At 44.2% G+C, this 21785-nt stretch overlaps 1 protein-coding gene across 3 annotated transcripts in view; it reads left to right on the forward strand.

The window, feature by feature from the left end:
- Positions 1-21785, forward strand: part of KATNIP (katanin interacting protein) — a 189438-nt gene that overhangs the window by 126210 nt on the left and 41443 nt on the right. For all 3 annotated transcript variants that reach the window (XM_077448812.1, XM_077448813.1, XM_077448814.1), the window contains 2 exons: positions 5043-5237; positions 6141-6278. In XM_077448812.1, coding sequence (XP_077304938.1) covers positions 5043-5237; positions 6141-6278 — 333 coding nt within the window. The remainder of the gene's footprint in view (positions 1-5042; positions 5238-6140; positions 6279-21785) is intronic.

A 21785-nucleotide genomic window follows, 5' to 3' on the forward strand; every position in this document is an offset into this window, starting at 1 on the left:
ACCAACAAGTGGGACACAATTGTGAAGTGGAACGAAATCTATTGGATTTTTTAAACTTTTTTAACTAATAAAAAAATGAAAAGTGGAGCGTGCAAAATTATTTCGCAAGGCAGTGTATGTGATAGACCAACACTAAGTGGTACATTGTGAAATGAAAGGAAAATGATAAATGGTTTTCAAATATTTTTACAAATAAATATGTGAAAAGTGTGGCGTGCATTTGTATTCTGCCCTCTTTACTCTGATACCACTGAATAAAATCTAGTAGAACCAATTGCCTTCAGAAGTCACCTAATAGAGTCCACCTGTGTGCAATTTAATCTCAGTATAACTGCTGTTCTGTGAAGCCTTCAAAGGTTTGTTAGATAACCTTAGTGAACAAACTGCATCATGAAGGCCAAGGAACACACCAGACAGGTCATGGATAGAGTTGTGGAGAAGTTTAAAGCAGGATTAGGTTATAAAAAAAAAAATATCCAAAGCTTTGAATATCTCATGGAGCACTGTTCAATCCATCATCGGAAAATAGATTATGGCACAACTGCAAACCTACCAAGACATGGCTTAAACTGACAGGTCAGGCAAGGAGAGTATTAATCAGAGAAGCAGCCAAGAGGCCCATGGAGTAGCTGCAGAGATCCACAGCTCAGGTGGGAGAATCTGTCCACAGGACAACTATTAGTCCTGCACTCCACAAATCTGACCTTTATGGAAGAGAGGCAAGAAGAAAACCATTGTTGAAAGAAAGCCATAAGAAGTCCCATTTACTGTTTGCGAGAAGCCAAGTGGGGGACACGGCAAATGTGGAAGAAGGTGCTCTGGTTAGATAAGACTAAAATTTAACTTTTTGGCCCAAAAGCATGTGTAGCGGAAAACTAATACTGCACATCACCCTGAACACACCACCGTGAAACATGGTGGTGAAAGAATCCTGTTCTGGGGATGCTTTTCTTCAGCAGGGTCAGGGAACCTGTTTAGAGTTGATAGGAAGATGGACGATGCCAAATAGAGGGCAATCTTAGAGTCTACAAAAGACTCGAGACTGGGGTGGAGGTTTACCTTCCATCAGGACAACAACCCTAAACGTATAGCCAGAGCTACAATGGAATGATTTCAAACAAAGCATAATTATGTGTTAGAATGGCTCAGTCAAAGTCCAGACCTAAATTTAGTTGAGTCTGTGGCAAGACTTGAAAATTGCTGTTCAGACACTCTCCATCCAATCTGACAGAGTTTGAGCTATTTTGCAAAGAAGAATGGGTTAAAATGTCATTCTTTAGATGTGCAAAGAGACATCGCCAAAAAGACTTGCAACTGTAATTGCAGTGAAAATTGGTTCTACAAAGTATTGAGTCAGGAGGGTTAAATACAAATGCAGCCACACTTTTTCTCATATTTATTTGTAAACAATTTGGAAAACCATTTATCATTTTCCTTTAACTTCACAATGATGTGCGACTTTGTGTTGGTCTATTACATAAAATCCCAATAAAATACATTTTTGATTTTTGGTCGTAACATGACAAAATGTGGAAAATTTAAATGGGTATGAATACTTTTTCATGACACTGTATATACCAGGTGCACTAAACTGGGATCTACCGACCGAAAAAATAGCAATTTTAGCTATCATCAGGATTGCCAACAGTGGTCACCCACCTCCATCCCTATGTCAGTAATTAAAAAAAGAAGGGTTTTTGGGACTTTAACCACTTAATAACCACCCTATAGCCGAATTACGGCTTCAGGGCGGTTTCTTAACTCTGGGAGGCCGTCATATGACGTCCTCCCAGAATTCCGCTCTCGCGCGCCCCCTGGGGCGCGCACTCGAGAGCATCCGTGACCGCGGGGTCCATAGCGGCCGTTTACTACGTACAAATGACTGAGTGATCACTTGTAAACAAACCGGCGTCATGTTATGACGCCGGTTCCTCCCTCCCCCTCTCTGTACCGATCGGAACAGCGGAGGGGGAAGAGATCGGTGTCAGCAGCGATGTGGGCTGCATCTGCAGTGCCCACATCGCTGCTCACCGAAAATTAACCCTGCAATACCCCTGCAATAACTCTGCAATACCCTGCAATACTCTGCATTACCCCGCAATACTCTGCATTACCGTGCATTACCCTGCAATACCCTGCAATACTCTGCAACGCACTGCAATGCTCTGCAACGCTCTGCAACGCTCTGCAATGCTCTGCAACACCCGCCAATACCGTGCAACACTCTGCAATGCTCTGCAACACCCGCCAATATCCTGCAATGCTCTGCAACGCAATACTCTGCAACGCCATACTCTGAGATACCCAGCCATACTCTGATATACCCAGCCATACCCAGCCATAGTCGGTGATACCCTGCAATACCCAGCCATAGACACCCCCCCCCTCCCGCCGCCCTCCAGTGCTTCTACCGACTCGCCAATACGATCAAATCCAGAATCTTTTTTTTTTTTTTCAGGCTTCCCAGCTTAGAGGTGAGATGTGGGTCTTATTGACCCCATATCTCACTGTAAAGAGGACCTGTCATGCCATATTCCAATTACAAGGGATGTTTACATTCCTTGTAATAGGAATAAAAGTGATCAAAAAATTAATTTTTGGGGAAAAAAATGTCAAACTAAAATAAATAAAGTAAAATGAACAATAATTTTTTATTTTTTTTTTAAAGCGCCCCTGTCCCCATGTGCTCGCATGCAGAAGCGAACGCATACGTAAGTCCCGCCCACATATGAAAACGGTGTTCAAACCACACATGTGAGATATCGCTGCGAACGTTAGAGCAAGAGCATTAATTCTAGCCCTAGACCTCCTCTGTAACTCAAAACATATAACCAGTAAAAAAAAAATTAAATCTTCGCCTATGGGGATTTTTAAGTAGCGACGTTTGGCGCCATTCCACGAGCCTGTGCAATTTTGAAGAGTGACATGTTGGGTATCGATTTACTCGGTGTAACTTCATCTTTCACATTATGCAAAAATTGGGCTAACTTTACTGTGTTTTTTTTTTTTTTTTAAAGCACAAAACTGTTTTTTTTCAAAAAAAAAGCATTCGAAAAATTGCTGCGCAAATACCGTGCGAGATAAAAAGTTGCAACAACCACCATTGTATTCTCCAGGGTGTTTGCTAAAAAAACATATATAATGTTTTGGGATTCGATGTAATTTTCTAGCAAATAAATGATGATTTTTACATGTAGGAGAGAAATGTCAGAATTGTCCTGGGTGCTCCAGAACGCCTGATGGCGCTCCCTGCATGTTGGGCCTCTGTATGTGGCCACACTGTGTAAAAGTCTCACACATGTGGTATCGCCGTACTCGGGAGTAATAGCAGAATGTGTTTTGGGGTGTAATTTGTGGTATGCATATGCTGTGTGAGAAATAAACTGATAATATGACAATTTTGTGAAAAAAAAAAGTAAAAAAAATCTTGATATTGCAAAGAATTGTGGGAAAAAATGACAACTTCAAAAAACTCATCATGCCTCTTACTAAATACCTTGGAATGTCTTCTTTCCAAAAAGGGGTCATTTGGGGGGTATTTGTACTTTTCTGGCATGTTAGGGTCTCAAGAATTGAAATAGGCCGTCAGTACTTCAGTTGTGATCAATTTTCAGATATTGGCACCACAGCTTGTGGACTCTATAACTTTCACAAAGACCAAATAATATCCACCAATTTGTACTTATTTTTACCAAAGATATGTAGTGGTATAAATTTTGGCTAAAATTTATGAAGAAAAAATTACTAATCTGCTAAATTTTATAACAGAAATGAAGAAAAATTCATTTTTTTACAGAATTTTCTGTATTTTTTCTTTTATAGCACAAAAAATAAAAAACCCAGCGGTGATTAAATACCACCAAAAGAAAGCTCCATTTGTGTGAAAAAAAGGACAAAAATTTCATATAGGTCCAGTGTTGCATGACTGAGTAATTGTCATTCAAAATGTGAGAGCACCGAAAGCTGAAAATTGGTCTGGTTATTAAGGGTGTTTAAGTGCCCAGTGGTCAAGTGGTTAAATGAGGAACATGGCAGTAGGCTCAGTGTCTCCATCCCCAATTTGATTAAAGAGGAGAAAGGAGGTTGGGACTTTAAATTACGTGCATGCGAAACAGTTGAATAATGGGTGTAGAGACACATTACTGGATCATATGTATATATAGTTGTAATAATATGACAATGCATATAAAAATAATGGTGATAGCAGTTTTCATTTAGTCATGTATACATGCAAACACCAACAATTTTGCGCACAGCTTATTTAAAGTCCCAACCTCCTTCCTCTTTAATGGTCCTATGGATTCACACTGTATAGGTAACATCAGGGCAGCCCATTCACTTTGTAGATGCCCTTAACAAGCATAATGCACACAAAAAAAATAAACAGACCTGCACTACTTTTCGACAAGGCAGCACGCATCCATATAAGTGAGATGATAGTGCATGATAGGGTGTCACTGACCCTTGTTTTCCATCAGGTCTGCTCCTTTGTGATTGACAGTAGGCATTGGGTGAATCTTTAGCCAATTGAACGCTTGCTATAGAATGTACCCAGTGCCTGATGTCATTTACAAGACCTGATGTGGAACTAGTGCCTCGGCTTCCCCATAAGACTCCGCCCACTGCAGGGTCACTGGTTGGTTGTTAGGAGGCTGTTGGCTAGTAAAGTTGACAGTGTCTTTAACAACCAATGACAGCTAGAGAGTAGCGGCAGTAAATATTTTGCTCTGCTGCACTGCATATAGGAAAAGGCCCTCTGCCTGTCTCTGTATGCCAAGTTAGAGTAGATCTTGATTACCTCCAGTTTTGATAGAGCTTCGAACTGGAGATCATTTTTGAATTTGCTTCTGCTCCGTTGTATGAATTATGCTTTCAATAAGAAAAATGTAATAAAGGAGTTTTTCCAAAGGCAACATACAGAATCTTTGTTTTTGTTTTTTTAATGTATAAATTGTCTGAAATTGCTTTAGCTTTATCAAATGCAATATAATAGCTGTATTTGTTAATTCCCTCTTTTTTTTTTGTTTTTGTTTAATTTTCAGTCAACCATAAAAGATGTGATATATATTACAGTTGAAATTTTATCCAATTGGGGAAATCCCCATTTTGTGGGTTTGACTGAAGTCCAGTTCTTTGATTTGAAGAATCAGAAAATATATGTGTCCCCTCTTGACGTAGACATAAGGAATGCTGATTTTCCTGGAGATCTTCAGTGTTTGGTCAATGGAAAAGTTAAGGTGAGTGCTGGAATGTTCCTATTCTTATTGGTAAAAATATGTTATAGACCACAAATTGAAGGGTAATGGGGAATTGTCCTTTGTTCTCTTAGTAATTAAATCAGTTGCTCATTTTGACGGTTTGTTCTAAGGAGTCCAGATTCTTGGTATTGACCAACAGCTCCATGCAATCCCCATTTTTACCGCATGTTATATTAAAGCGGATCTACACTGTATCTGAACACCACAAAAAAAACACCACAATTTCATTTGTTTTTATTATTTAACGCAAACTCCCCTATCCTTCCATGTCTCCATTAATTATTTTGCTGAGATATCGCTTTATTAAACCCCCCCCCCCAACATTTCTGTTCATGGCTATGTTGAGTAAGGGCAGATATTTCATGTAGCATTTTCTACATCTGCTCTTAGCTTGTAGAGGCATGCAGGTAGGAGGATGTGCTTAGCAGAAGCCCCTCGCCCCCTCCTGAAGACCTCTGGAATGTATGACATAATTTGCCTAGGCTTGAAAACCAGGACGTAACTGAAGAAATGGATAAAAAAAAGTAAATATAATATGCCTACTTACTAATGCCAGCATGATCAGGATTAAAAATAGTCAACGCTGATTGGGAGAATGAAATTCCACTTTAAGTACTGTACTAGACATGGGTAATATGCTCTTGTCATTTTAAATTTAAAGTTTTCTCAAACAAACATAAAACAAGCCTAGTGATAAAAAAAAAAAAGGATTTATTGGGATTTATTTTTTTGTGATCTTTGGTTTATGAATTTGAAGCTGTGATATTTATCTCACATTATTATAGTATATCCTAATGCTAGCTTTATACATTTTACTCTTTTTTTTCTATGTGAAATAAAGATCTCAATTAAAAAATGTTGCTTTGTAATTGTTCCCTTCAGACTACAAAGGAACATTTCATGTGGATGTGCCCTTTCCATCCCCCTGTGCAGCTTTACTTTGTTATCCGAAATCCTACTCGGTCATGTGATTTTGACATATGCAAGGTGAAGATCTGGAATTATAACAAGATGCTCAGTGTAAGTAGCAGCTCACCTTATGTTATTTGGTGACTCCCCCCTCCCCTTGTACTAAATAACAGTTATTTTTTTCAAATACGAGGGCAGATTTGCTTTATAGTGTTGTATTTTATTAACCTGCAAGATCTAAAGCACAAGGTAAGTCACTATGTAGAAATACTTGTCTTTATTGTATTTAAAACATCTAATGTGTAGTATACCTATTTCTGTGCTAAAGGAGGTTATTAGTGAACCACTGAAACAATTGCAGTATTGTAGATAAGAAACTGTAATAATGATGTCATAATTATGTTTCATTGAAGATTTGCACACCTTTTACCCAGAAATTATGTGAATTGTGTGTTAGTTTTTTTAATTTACTTTTGTTTTAAATAGACCCCTCAGAGAATGTTATCAATTTTTCTGCATGCACAGGCAAAATGCATTTAGATGTATGTTTACTAACCGAGATTCAGAGAAGAGAAGTAAATGAAATACACTGCAAATGGCTGCAATGTGTAGTGAAAGTTGAGGTCTGAGCCCATGATCTCAAGAGATAAGGGGCTCAAATACTCCTGAATGGAAAAAAATATATATAAAAGATGATAAAATCCGAGTTAAAAAGTGAAATTAAAGTTAATAAAATACCTATGTGAGAGGAATTCATAAGTATGTTTTATTTATGTCAAGACATTCCTGTGACACTTGTAACTAAGTTTATTTACTGAATATAGTCATAAATACACTCAGCTACTAGTGTCACAGAAATGTCCTGTTATAAATAAGAACACAATTATTTGTGAATAGCTCCTCCCATGTTATATTTATATATATATATTGAATGGTACCCTGACCTTGTGTCAGAAGAAATGAGGTTCTGCCTGGAACGCTTCTCTTTTTAGAGAGCTGGACCCCGGGATTCAGTGTTTGCTTTTTCCAGCCATATTTCCTAGCAGGGTGCTTTACAGGCTCAGGAGTGTGGATCCCCCGAAAAAAACAGGCCCTGGTTCCTGAAGCTTTTGTAACGGAGCCCAACGTGAGTGTTGAAGATTGGGTCTGTTTGGTTTACCACAGAACCCTGCAGCTGGATAAGGTAAAGGAGATTCCTAAGGAATTTTTCTAATTCTTGGGGGTTTTCTCCTTTAACCCCTTCCCGCCGAGCGTACGCAGATCTGCGTACTCGGCTTCCGGGGGGTATACCGGGATGATGCCCGCACCTGCAGGCATCATCCCGGTACCGTTTTTTACAGCGGGCGATAGGCTTTCCAGCCATAACAACCGATGCGGCTAAAAGCCGCTCGGCTGTTATGCCGGAGGAGCGGGAGGGGACGTCCCCCCCTCCCGCCGCCTCTCGCCGCTGTTACCGGTGCTCCCGCTCGATCGGGAGCACCGATTAGCGATCCGTCGGCTCTGGCTGCTGGGGAGGAACTGGAACGAAGCCGTAATCGGCTTCGTTCCAGTCTCCTCATCGTAAACACGGAAGCGACGTCATGACGTCACTTCCCGTTTACTCGGCTGCCAATGGCGCCGGTTTTAAAAAAAATATCCGGTATTCAGAATCGCCGTTTTCGGCGATCTGAATACATTGAAGTGTAAAGGAGGGGTGGGGGGTCTTTTAGACCCCTGATCCCTCCATAAAGAGTACCTGTCACCACCTATTACTGTCACAAGGGATGTTTACATTCCTTGTGACAGCAATAAAAGTGATCAAATTTTTTTTTTTTTTTTAAAACAATTTAGTCATTTTAAAATAAATAAAATAAATAAAAAAAAAAAAATTTCAAAGCGCCCGCCGTCCCCGCGAGCTCGCGAAGCAAAGAAAACGCATACGGAAGTCGCGCCCGCGTATGTAAAAGGTGTTCAAATCACACATGTGAGGTATCGCCGCGATCGTCAGAGCGAGAGCAATAATTCTAGCAGTAGACCTCCTCTGTAACGCTAACCTGGTAACCGTAAAAAAATTTTAAAGCGTCGCCTATTGAGATTTTTAGGTACCGTACTTTGTCGTCAATCTACAAGTGCGCGCAATTATAAAGTGTGACATGTTTGGTATCTATTTACTCGGCGTAACATTATCTTTCACATTACGCAAAAAAATTGGGCTAATTTTACTGTTTTGTTTTTTTTTATTCATGAAAGTGTCCCTTTTCCCAAAAAGTTGCGTTTAAAACACCACTGCGCAAATACCGTGTGACATAAAATATTGCAACAATCGCCGTTTTATTCTCTAGAGCCTCTGCTAAAAAAATATATATAATGTTTGGGGGTTCCAAGTAATTTTCTAGCAAAAAATATGGATTTTAACTTGTAAACACGAAATTCCAAAAATAGGCTTAGTCATGAAAGGGTTAAGTAAATGTGTCATGCTTAAAGTCGCCACTGGGGGCTTTCAAGAGCACACACGTACCTGATTCCATGCTTGTCAGTCTCGCTCTGTGTCACAAGCTGCACGCTTCCTCTGAACCCAAGCTCCAGGTAGGATGTAGGAGGGGGGTGGTTCTTTGGACTGTCCCCCCCACAGCTTCTTTCCAGCAAAGAGTGCATGGGTTAGTCGGCGGGATGGCCTGTCACTCCCGCTGCCGCCGCCATTATGGCAGCTCTCCATCCACCAGCTCTCCTCCTCTCCTCCACCCCAGCCCCCCTCCACGTGCAATCCGGTCAGATCGGAGCCCCCGCTCGCGCTGGAAACAGTCTCTTTTGAAAACAGATGAGGGGGCGAAGTGGGTGGTCGGGGGAAGGGGGGTCAGCGCGGCATCAGCGTGGTTCAACAGCCCACAACTCGGGTTATGGTAAGCTATAAAGGTACACTTTTTGCAGATGCATACAGCTAAAGGAGGGACACAGAGCGCATGGATGGCATGTGAGTGTGGGTGACACAGACATTCCCAGGCATGTTTACTTAGCATCACTCTGAGCGTGGATTGCAGCGGCAGTTGCTGGACGGTTTTGCTCAGCTGTGGGTGTATTTCTCTGCGCCTGTGCTTAGCACTATGGGCAGAAGGGGAGGTACAAATACTCCAAAAAATAGGGCCCTAAAGGGCTCTCCCTCAGCTCTGAGAACCCTCCCTCTGCAACACCCCCCCCCCCCTGCGCAAGACCTAGGGAGGCTGGTCAGAGTGAGCCATCGGGGTTAGCGGCTACAACTTCTTCTGGCATTTCAGTCCCTGTATATATTACTCAGGAGGCTTTTTCCTCAGCCATGAGTGAATTGGAGGAAGGATTAACGCCCTTAATCGCATCTTCACAAAGTGGAATAACACACATTAGGTCCCCTTCTACCACCCAGGACCCTCAAACAGAGCAACACTGGGAGAGGGAAGATGAATCCCCCTCAGGGGACCGGGTAGAGATTGATGATTCCTCTTCCGAATCAAGTGGGGAAGGACCCCCTTCAGCTTCACAGGCTGAGAAATTGCTGGTGCATTCTGAAATGGTCCGCTCCACATTTAAGTTACCCGTAACTGAGTCTGTTGTAAAGCCCACTCCTTGTTTGGGTTCACTGAAGCCTCCTCAAGCTGTGCATGCTTTTCCTGTCCATTCGTGGCTGGAAAAGCTTATATGTTCTGAGTGGGATCACCCAGATAAGCATTTTTTCCCTCCCAAAAAGTTTTCAACACTTTATCCTATGAAGGAAAAATTTACAAAGATGTGGGGTATACCAGCAATTGACGCTAATATATCCTCTGTAAACAAAAGTTTGACTTGTCCTGTTTACCACGCTCAAATGCTTAGGGATCCAACCGATAAAAAGTTGGAATTCCTGTTAAAAAAACATTTTTTCTTTGGCAGGTTCAGCAGCTCAACCTGCAGTGGCGGCAATTGGAGTGTGTCAGTCCTTGAGAGACCATTTGAAACAGGATCAAGGTTTTCCTTGAACAGAAGGCCCAGGATTTAGCCAAGCTGCCAGCGGCTTTGTGCTTTGCAATTGACACAATCAGAGATTCTATCCTTCAGACCTCTCGCTTATGCTTGGGTTGGTGCATATGCATAGAATCTTATGGTTGAAAAATTGGTCAGCCGAAGCCCATGCAAAAAGCTCCTGGCTGGTTTTCCCTTCCGTGTTGAAAGGCTCTTTGGGAATGATTTGGACAATTATATCCAAAAGATATCGGGGAAAAGTATCCTTTTGCCAGTTAAGAAAAGGAGTAAACGTCTCTCATTTAAATGGGCTTTTTCTCCAGTGCCAGGGGCATCAGCCTTCTAGGCAGTCGCGGCAGCCTCCACCGTCAGGTTTTAGAGGGAAAACTAAGAGTCGACCCCAGGGACAAAAGAAATCCTGGGGGAAAACCTGCAAGACAGAACGCTAAAGGCCCTTTATGAAGGGGCGCCCCCACTCGTTTGAGTGGGGAGGAGACTGTTACAGTTCTCAAGGGTCTGGCAGGAGGATTTTGAGGACAGATGGGTGGTCTCCACAATAACTCTTGGTTACAAACTAGAGTTCCGAGAATTCCTGTGTCCTTGTTTCCTCAGATCAAATGTTCCCAAATATCCAGCGTTAGACCGACTTTTGTCGCAAAAATTGATCATGGTGGTTCCCATGGATGAGCAGGGGTTGGGGTTTTATTCAAACCTTTTCAAGGTGCCAAAACCAAATGTAGATGTCAGACCCATTCTAGATCTCAAAGATCTAAACCAGTTCTTGAAAATTCAATCTTTTCGCATGGAATCAATCTGATCAGTAGTCTCCATCCTAAAAGGAGGAGAACTGGCATCAATCGACATGGATGCATACCTGCATGTACCTATTTTTCCCGCTCATCAGAAATATCTGCATTTCGAAGTGGAAAAACTTCATTTTCAGTTTGTAGCTCTACCTTTCGGGCTAGCTACTGCACCTCAGGTGTTTACAAAGGTCCTGGCCCCTCCTCTGACCAGATTAAGGGCCCAGGGTATAACGATTATAGCTTACCAAGACGACCTGGTCTTGCTAGAACAGTTGGTTGCTCGCTTAGACCAAAGCTTGGTCACCACAGTCAACTACCTGAATACCTAGGTTGGGTCCTCAACCTAGAGAAGTCTTCTTTAAAGCCAGTAAGAAGGGTCCTTTTTGCCTTTGCATAAGGTTGTTGGGAAAGATGGTGGCTTCATTCGAAGCAGTTCCCTATGCTCAGTTTCATTCGAGACTGCTGCAAAATAGTATCCTGTCTGCCTGGAACAAGAAAGTCCAGGCACTAGATTTCCCCATGCGTTTGTCACCAATAGTGTGCCAGAGCCTCAGTTGGTTGATACCCGAGAATCTGTCGAAAGGGAAATCCTTATCAGTTACCTGGAAGGTGGTAACAACAGATGCTAGCCTTTCAGATTGGGGAGCAGTCCTGGAAGAGACGACTGTCCAAGGAAAATAGTCCAGAACCAAAGGGACCTTACCCATCAACATTCTAGAGATTCAGACAGCGTACCTAGCCCTAAAAGCCTGGACAGTCAGGTTGCGGGATTGTCCTGTCAGGATCCAATCCGACAATGCCACAGCAGTGGCTAATATCAATCATCAAGGGGGCACCAGAAGTCATGCAGCCGAGGGAAAGGTAAACCAGATCCTTACCTGGGCAGAGAAGCATGTGTCATGAATATCGGCAATCTTCATTCCAGGGGTAGAGAACTGGCAGGCGGACTACTTAAGTTGCCAACAGTTGTTCCCGAGGGGAATGATCACTTCACCCCGACATCTATATGCCAAAGATGGGGGATCCCGGATGTAGATCTGTTTGCGTCCAGGTTCAACAAAAAGCTCAACAACTTTGTGTTAAGAACAAGGGATCCACTCGCATGAGCGGAAGAGATGTGTTGGTGACCACGTGGGATCAGTTCTCACTGATTTATGCATTCCCTCATATTCTGCTGCTACCATGACTTCCTTGCAGGATCAAGCAGGAAAAGAAGTCGGTGGTTCTTGTGGCCCAGAAGATCTTGGTATGCAGAAATAATGAAGATGGTGGTAAGGGCCCCATGGACCCTACCACCATGTCCAGGCCTGTTATCACAGGGACCAGTGTTCCATCCTACCTTACAAAAGCTATATTTAATGGTTTGGCTATTGAAACCCACATTCTTAAGAATTGTGGCCTTTCAGGCTCAGTGATATCTACCTTGATTAATGCAAGGAGTCATTTATTATAGAGTCTGGAAGGCATATATTTCCTGGTGTGAATCCAGGGTTTGGCATCGCAGAAAGTATGTCCTAGGTAGAATCCTTGCCTTTCTGCAAATGGGGTTAGAGATGAAGCTGGCCATGAGTACTATCGAAGGCCAGGTCTCGGCCTTATCGGCAGGGCCGGGACTAGGGGTGGGCAGGAGGGGCATCTGCCCTTTCCCATTCTGCAGCATAAAACGGGCAGATTGGCTTTGTACCTGCACGTAGAGTAGTATTGTGACCTCATCTTAGCTTTCTACCAAAGGTGGTTTCAGGTTTTCATCTAAACCAGGATATTGTTCTAGCTTAATTTTTTCCAGAACCCCGTTCTACGGAAGAAAAGTCACTACATTCTTTGGATGTAGTGAGAGCAGTCAAAATCTATTTGGAGGCGACTGCTCAAATTCCGAAAATGTTTTGTTTGTGTTGCCTGACAGTCCTAAAAAAGAACAGGCAGCATTAAAATCTACTATTGCTAAGTGGATTTGGCAGGTAATTATTCAAGCTTATGGTTTGAAGGGGAAAGTTCCACCTTTTCAAATCAAAGCGTACTCCACCAGGGCTTTTAGTGCTTCGTGGGCAGTGCATCACCAGTCCTCCATGGCTCAAATCTGCAAGGCCGCAACTTGGTCTTCAGTCCATACATTCACCAGATTCTATCAGGTGGATGTAAGAAGGCATGAGGATATCGCCTTTGGGCGCACTGTGCTGCAGCAGTATAGGTCCTCAGGTCTGATTGTACCATACTTTTGTTTGTGTCTCCCTCCCCTCAGTTAGCATTGCTCTGGGAAATCCCATACAGTGATTACTGTGGCTCTGTGTCTTGTGATGTATGATAAAGAAAATATAATTTTTATAACAGCTTACCTGTCAAATCCTTTTCTTGGAGTACATCACGGGACGCAGAGGTCCCTCCCCTCTTCTAATACACATATATTGCTTTGCTACAAAACTGAGGTACTTCCAGTAAGGTGAGGGGAGCTAAACTTCCTGTCTAGGGTGTACCAGTGTCCATCACCTAAAGGTGCCTATATATAACCCATGCAGCGATTACTGTGGCTCTGTGTCCCGTGATGTACTCCAAAAAAAGGATTTTACAGGTAGGCTGTTATAAAAATCCTATTTCTCTTTCATTCATTGATGGACACAGCACCTTTAATCTTGACCTTACTCCTCGGGTGATGGGTCTGTCTGTGGACTGCGTCCAGCAGTCCCGGCAGGAGAGTTAAGTATTGTTCCACTTGTTTTCGGCAGGATGGAGCAGCTGTGCATTCCCTGGGAGGTTGACTAGGGGGTCTCTCCCTCTCCCTTTCTTCTCTCCCTGTGCCTTTCCCTCCTCCCCATGCTTAGGGGCCACTGTGTGACTGGGCATAGGGGATGCACTGCACATACCTGGCCGGGGGGTCCTCTGGGGGGGTCTCTGGGTCCTGGCAGGGGGCTGTGCTGGGCAGTTAATGGTTCGCTTGTTTTTTCCCTGTTTTATTGTCGTTCTTTGGGTGTCTGTGTGCTCCCATGTGGGGACTGGCCGCCATGGGAGCCGCGGCCATTTTCTTGTAGCTGCAGCCATGTGGCGGCGATTTTGGATGCTTTTGTTGAGGCGGCCTACGGCTATTTTAGTAGCCTCGGATCTGTTATACTCTAGCACTGGGCGCTGGTTAAACCTGGAACAGCACAAAACTGACACATAACACCTTGTGTCAGGCAGATGGGAGAGTGGGCGGCGGCAGCACAGTGCGGTACCTGGGTCAGGGTGGTCAGTCGTGCGGGGGGCCCCTCAGTCTTTGGTAACTAGGAGGGTGGGCATTTTTTGTTGCTTGCCTTAGGTCCCTAAGGGTGGCAGGCGAGAGTGGGTCAGCATGGCATCAGAAGCTGTCGCTTCTTCCCCAGACATCCCTGTTATAGCAACCAGTTCCCCTGCACCTGCGATGCCTATGCACGCTCTGTCAGCGGTCCTGGAATCTTTTGTTGCCAGGGTAGAAGCGGCGTGTGGGCGCAAGGAAGGTAAAAAAAATCCCTTTCCCCCCACCATCTTCTGTGGAAAGCTCTGATTCAGACTCGGGTCCCGTTGTGACAGACGGCCGCTGTTCTGACATAGAGGATGGGGACCAGGACCTCTGACAGTGAGGATGACTGGGTCAGCACAGGAAAAACGCTAGTAGGAGCACTTATCACAACGGTGCGGGATACCCTAAAGATAGAGGATACGGCAGGGGCATCTGCAGAGGTGTCTGTCCCTTTTGGGTCCCACAAGCCGGTCCGCACTGCTAAGCAGTTTCCATATTTAATTTATTTTGATCAGCTTATTTACAGGGAATGGGGAAGCCCGCAGCAGGCCTTTTCAGTCCCGAGACGAATGGCAGTGCGTTGCCCTTTTGAGGAGAGTTTTCTGAAAAAATGGACATCAGTTAACCCCCCGGGAACCAGGTTAAATAAGGTAACCATGATCCCGGTGGAAGGGTGCCCTGCTTTCAAGGACCCTGCCAACACAAGGCCAGAGGCGGTGGCCCTTTACATGTTTACCGTGGTGGGGTCAGCATTGCGGCCGGTGTTAGCCACAGCCTTGGTGTCGCAAACGCTTACTGAATGGGCTACGTTGTTGCACCGGGAGTTAGGGAAGGAACAGGTTTCCCCAGTCTGTGTGGAACTGGCAAACTAGTTGGTGCACGTCCTTTAGTATGTCTGTGATGTGGCCCTGGATACGGCTCCTATGCTTTGTAGAGCCTCAGTATCAGCAGTGGTGCTGCGTCGCTTGATTTGGCTTAAGTGCTGGTCTGCGGACCAAGCATCTAAGAAAGCACTGGCGGATTTGCCCTTCCAAGGTGAGAGGCTATTTGGAGCCTCGCTGGACAACATTATTAAGAATGTTACTGGGGAAAGAGTACTTTGCTCCCACAGTCCAAGAAGGGTAAGGAGCCACTTTTTCCGCTCAAAGGTGGCTTTTTCGTCCACTCGTGTCGGCAGGTAAGCGTTCCCAGTCTGTCAAGGTACCCGCAGAGGGACAAAAACATCCCTGGTTTCGGAAGCTGAACAAGGCTGCAAGCAAATCTGTTGCCCATGAAGGTGTGCCCCCGCCCAACTCTCGGGAGTTTGCAGTCTGGTGGTCCAGTGGGTCAGCAAACTGGTTTTGTCAGGATACAAAATAGTTTCTTTCGTGTCTGCCAAACTGATATTTCCCTCCAACCTTCATCTTCTGCCGGCTCGTCGGGAGGCCCTGTCTGGGGCAGTACAGGACCTGCTGGTTTGAGGGATTCTACTACAATCTGTTTGTAGTCCCAAATAAGGAAGGGGTCTGTCCGGTCCTGGATCTCAAGGCCCTCAACTGCTTTGTGAAGGTGCGAAGGTTCAGGATGTAATCGGTTCTTTCCGTGTAGTTGCTGCATTTCATCAAGAGGATTTCTTGCCATCTTTGGACATCAAAGATGCATACTTGTATGTCCCCATATGCGTCAGGCATCAGAGGTTTCTACGATTTGCGATTTTCGGGGACAAGCACTACCAATTTGTAGCTCTCCCCTTTTGGCCTAGCGACGGTGCCAAGGGTCTTCAAGGTGCTAGCACCAATTCTGATGTTGCTAAGACAACGAGGGATCGTGATCGTGGGTTACCTGGATGATCTCCTCCTGAGAGCAGCTTCTGCCTCAGAATTAAGAGGGGATGTAGAGATCACCATGCAGACTCTCTGGGACTTTGGTTGGGTGTTGAACCTCCAGAAGTCTGTGTTGGTGCCGACTCCTGGAGTACCTGGGGTTGATTCTGAGTTCCTCAGAGGCAACAGTTTTTCTCCTTTCGGACAAGCTGAAGACTCTTCAATCGGTGGTGCAGTTGTTGATGTTCCGCCAGTGGTTGTCGCTGTGTTTTTGCATGTGAGTTCTGGGTCTCATCGTAGCCACTTTTGAGGCAGTACCGTATGCCCAATTCCACAGGCGAGTCTTGCAGAAAGATATCTTGTCCAAATGGAACAAGTCTCCGACATCCCTAGATTGTCAAATTCGGGTGAGCCAGCTAGTCAGGGATTCCCTTCTCTGGTGGCTGAGGTCTCTGGCCCTTCAGTCTGGGGAGTCTTTCCTTCCACTTCATTGAACGGTGATCACAACGGATGCCAACCTGACCGGCTGGAGGGGGGGGGAGTTTTGGATGTACAGATGGCCCAGGGTCGCTGGAAGGAGAAAGAATCTCGCCTGCCGATCAGTGTGCTGGAGCTTTGGGTGATTAGACGGTGCCTCTCCACATGGTCGCAGAGGCTACAGGGGCGTCCGGTCAGGATCCAGTCAAACAACGCCATGGCGGTGGCATATGTCAACCATGAAGGAGGGACAAGGAGCTCAGCTGCAGTGCTGGAGGTCACTCACATCCTACAGTGGGCAGAGCGGCATGTTCCGGCTACCTCAGTCATCAACTGCTGGACCAGGGGGAATGGTCGCTGCATCCAGAAGGGTTTTCGGTTCATTTCCCTAAGGTGGGGCACACCAGATATGGATCTGTTAGCCTCTCGGCTCAATCGGAAAAGGTACATAGATTTGTGGCCAGGTCAAGAGATCTCTGGGCGGACGCGTCAGACGTGTTGTTGGCTCCATGGGGGCATTATTGGCTGATCTATGCCTTCCCCCTGCTTGGACTCCTACCTCGACTGCTACGCAGAGTGGAGGCTGAGGGGATTCCGGTTATTCTGATTGCCACTGATTGGCCTAGACGTCCTTGGTACGCCGACATAGTTCCAATGGTGGTAGATGTTCCTTGGTGGCTGCCAATGCGGGAGGACCTTCTGTCGCAAGGTCCAATACTTCATCCTGTTTTACCATCATTGGTTTTAATGGCATGGCTGTTGAAAGCCAGGTGCTGAGGGACCATGGACTGTCGGCTTCGGTAATCTCCGATAAGCTCCGCGTACATATTCAGTTTCCAGGATCCTGCTGTTTTTGCAGTGAGGAGTGGATCAGAAACGTGCATTAAGCACCATTAAGGGGCAGATATCAGCTTTGGCTGTTTTGTTTCAGCGACCTTGGGCAACTCACTCATTGGTGAGTGCGTTTGTTCAGGCAGTTCGACATGTGGCCTCTCCGGTAAGACCACTGCTGCCTCTGTGGTATTTGAATCTGGTGCTTCAGAAACTGCTGTTTGCAAACATTAGGGAGATTCCCTGACACTCTCTAAGAAAGTAGTCTTTCTAGTTGCTATTACATCTGCAAGGCGGGTTTCTAAGTTGGCGGCCTTGTCATGCAAGTCTCCCTACTTGATCCTCCACAAGGATAAGGCAGCACCCGCAGCCTTTGTTTCTTCCAAAGGTTGTTTCGGCCTTTTATCTAAATGAGGACATTGTGCTTCCGTCCTTATGTCCTCGGCCGTCACATCCCAAAGAGGTTGCTTTACATTCTTTGTTCCTGATCTGGGCTTTGCGGGTGTATCTGTCTGCTACAGCTCCTTTTGGGAGGTCAGACTCCCTGTTTGTATCGGTGGCTGGTCCGAAGAAGGGCCTGGCAGTCTCGTTGGCCACCATTTCTCAGTGGATCAGACAGATCGTGGTTCAGGCTTATGCCATAAAGGGGCGGGCATCCCCCTTTCCTGTCACGGCACATTCTACCAGGACAATTGGTGCCTCCTGGGCTTAGCAGAGTATAGGATTATAGCCAGTAGGACCACCCCCTGGGCGGGCGGTACTGTACAGCTTTGCTGTTTTTATGTGTTCTGCCTAGTCCTCTCTTAAAGGTGAATGTATAATTTTCACAAGTTGAGAAGGCAAAAGAATGTTGGGGCTGTGTTGTAGATGGGAGAGAGAGGGGTTTGTATTTGCCTGGAGATGGGCTTTAAGATAAATATTATGGCTATCAAATGAAAGTCTTATGAAGTTGTTTAACCACATCAGCCCCGGAAGGATTTACCCCAAATGACCAGGCCATTTTTTGCGATACGGCACTGCGTCGCTTTAACTGACAATTGCGTAGTCGTGCACATTGTACCCAAACAAAATTTACATCCTTTTTTCCCACAAATAGAGCTTTCTTTTGGTGGTATTTGATCACGGTTTTATTTTTTGCGCTATAAAAAAAAAGAGCATTTTGAAAAAAAAAAACTATGTTTTACTTTTTGCTTTAATAAATATCCCAAATAAAAAAAAAAATGTATCCATCAGTTTAGGCCAATATATATTCTTCTACATATTTTTGGTAAAAAAAAAATGCAATAAGTTTTATAGTGTCTACAAAATAGGAGATAGATTTATGGCATTTTTATTTATTTATTTTACTAGTAATGACGGCGATAAAAGTATTTTTTTATGGGAACTGGCGACACTGCGGCAGATCAGACACTTTTGACACTTTTTTGGGACCATTAACATACAGCGATCAGTGCTATAAAAATGCACTGATTACTGTGTAAATGTCACCGGCAGGGAAGGGGTTAACACTAGGAGGCGATCAAGGGGTTAAATGTTTTCCCTCATTAGTGTTTCTAACTCTATGGGGATAGGAGTGACTGGGGGAGGAGACATATCATTGTTCCTACTTAGTAAGAACAAACTAAATGTCTCCTCTCCCCTGAAAGAACAGGGATTTGTGTGTTTAAGGCTCTTAAAGGAGCCGACATACCTGTACAGCGTTTCGCGAAGGGCTGCCAACCTGCTGCAGTATATGTACGTGAGCTAGTCGGGAGGTGCTTAAAGTGTAAGTCCACCCTAAAACTAAAATCACTGCATCTACAGACATCCACATTCTAACACTAACCTATCTAGCCCTGTAAAGAAGAAATCCGTATATATACCTTTTCTGAAGCCGAACTGACCCTGTCTCCAGCAGCCAAAGCTCTGCAGAGGACACAGGTGACAACGGCTGTGAAATGAATGGGGAGTGACGACGTCACCCATAGACTTACTATGGGGCTTCCATTGTCGACTGTGCCCTCTGCACCCGCCTCCACAGTGAACCTGTGACTGACAGCAGAGCGTGGGATCAGATCGACTGCAGAAACGGTATGCATACTGATTTTTTTTCTTTACAGGGCTAGATAGATTAGGTTAGTGTTAGATTGTCAATGTCTGTAGATGCATGGATTTTAGTTTTAGGGTGGACATCTACTTTAACATTATGATACTAAGGCATGGACTTTACGGTGCAAATATGTTGTATGTATTAAAGGATAAGTTCACCTTTTTATAAAAAAATAAAATAAATGCACATCTTTTTGTGCATTTAATATTTTTTTTTTAATTGGAGCCTATAAAGCATTGCACCCGCGATCAGCAGATTCCAGGTGCCATGCAGGACTCCTGAAGACTTGTCTGTGTATCTGTCTGCTTGTACCTCGTATGGGCCGGTAGATGCACACTGATAGGAAGAGACAATGAACTACCAGAGTGCTCAGCAGCAAACTGGTAGTTCACTGAGTACTACAAGTACTGTTGGTACTTGTAGTTTTCTAGTCACAGAACTCTGTGAATGAATGACGTGACCGGGCAGACATGCGCGGTGGCATTTTTACAAAAATAATGACCGCAAGTGGGGGAGAACAGATTCCTTGCTTGCTGTCACAAGAGGCAGTGTAGTGGGCTGTGCCTAAAAATGGGTGGTACCTGTACCATTTCCCCAAAGGTAAACTTCTCCTTTAAGGAGCCCAGGTAAACTTTAATTGGGCAACTGGTTTTAATTGTCAAGAATTGGGAATTCTAAGGATATTGGGGCAGTTGCTGAGGCTGCTCCCTTGATATCCACACCCAAAAATGTTTGTTGAGGGGACTATTGCGGTACTAAATAAATCATAAAAGACTTTGTTATAAAAAAATTACAAGTAATTTAATAAGGACAAAAAAATGAAATCCATCAAAACTTTCATATTGCTAAAATCATATACACCACAATTTAATAAACTACCGACGGGTAATGCGTCCGCATTAGCGTGCGCGATGGTTGCATGGCCGTGCGAGTGCGCGGTGTGGGTGGGCGGACCCCCGTGACATCAGACGCCGCCGTTTAGCGGCGTACGCTGATGCCGGAAGGGTTGGGGGCTTAAATAGTGGTCTGTGTTAGACCACTGTTGAGCAGTTTTCAGGACTCCACATGCCGGGTTGCGCTGTTGGACATGTCTATACAGGTTAGAGTATTGCTGTTTTTGTACCCGATGACTAGGACCTCTAGTACCCTAGGTCTCCTGGTCTTATCTTACTTTATGCCTTTTTTCATATGTGCTTAAAGTGATTGCTCTGTGTGTACCCCCACAGATGGCGATCAATACCCAGGTTCATGTTTGTTTCCTGGCTAATGAACTACCATATTAATTATCATGATTACCTGGTGTGCTAACCTGCAATACACCTGTGGTGTCCATCTACAACAGCAACCTGTGCATACATGCTTACCAGTTCCTCCCTTTGGGGAGTGTATTATATATATAGTAGGTGATACCTGCCCTGCACACTATACATTTGTATTCCTTGGCTACTATGGTGTTGCCCTGTTCGATCTCCCTCTATGAACATGGGTGGTATGCACTGGATAATATAGCACAAACGGTATGTTTGGCTTTTACTTTCACACTTGTTTCACTTATATCCTTTTTACCCTATTTTTTGTGGTGGTTTGCCCTTTTCCACATTTCTTTTTCCTTTTCTTCCCAATTTGGTCACATTTCTTTGGTAATTTTTTGCTTGCGTAGGACACCTTAGGATGCACAATGAAGCACTTCCTTTTTATAGGCTCTTTTTACAGCCCCTACACACAGTCTATTTTCCATCCCTTTTCACCTATATATCGCTCTTTAGGTGTGTATAGGTTAATGTCTCATCTCACTTTAACTCTCATATCATATATATCTGTTTAAATTTAAAGAGTCCTTTACAACCCCCCGCATCTGCCGTGGGAGGAAACCGATGGGTCCTGTGATCTACTGCTTCCTCCTTTGTGGGTGAGCTGATCCCCTCGCTATTTAAATTACTGTAACTCTTCTGTTATGTCCATTATATGATTCGCTGCTATTTGATTATTTGTAAATATTTTTATTTACTCTGTAGACTATCCTCCTGAAGAAGCGGTTCGCCGCGAAACCGGTAGAGGAAACGTTTCTGTACCCCTCTTCAATAGAAACCTTACGGGCTTACCCGTCGGTAGTTTATTAAATTGTGGTGTATATGATTTTAGCAATATGAAAGTTTTGATGGATTTCATTTTTTTGTCCTTATTAAATTACTTGTAATTTTTTTTTAGAACAAAGTCTTTTATGATTTATTTAGTACCGCAATAGTCCCCTCAACAAACATTTTTGGGTGTGGATATCAAGGGAGCAGCCTCAGCAACTGCCCCAATATCCTTAGTATTCCCAATTCTTGACAATTATCAATTGGGATGATGGTACTGTTATATGTATTACGTATATTTTGTATTCGAGGCTATACTCAGTCTATGGCAACTGGT

This window comes from Lithobates pipiens, unplaced genomic scaffold (genome assembly GCF_037356315.1).
Source record: "Lithobates pipiens isolate NorthernLeopardFrog02 unplaced genomic scaffold, aLitPip1_a1.2 Scaffold_22, whole genome shotgun sequence".
Taxonomy (NCBI): Eukaryota; Metazoa; Chordata; class Amphibia; order Anura; family Ranidae; genus Lithobates; species Lithobates pipiens.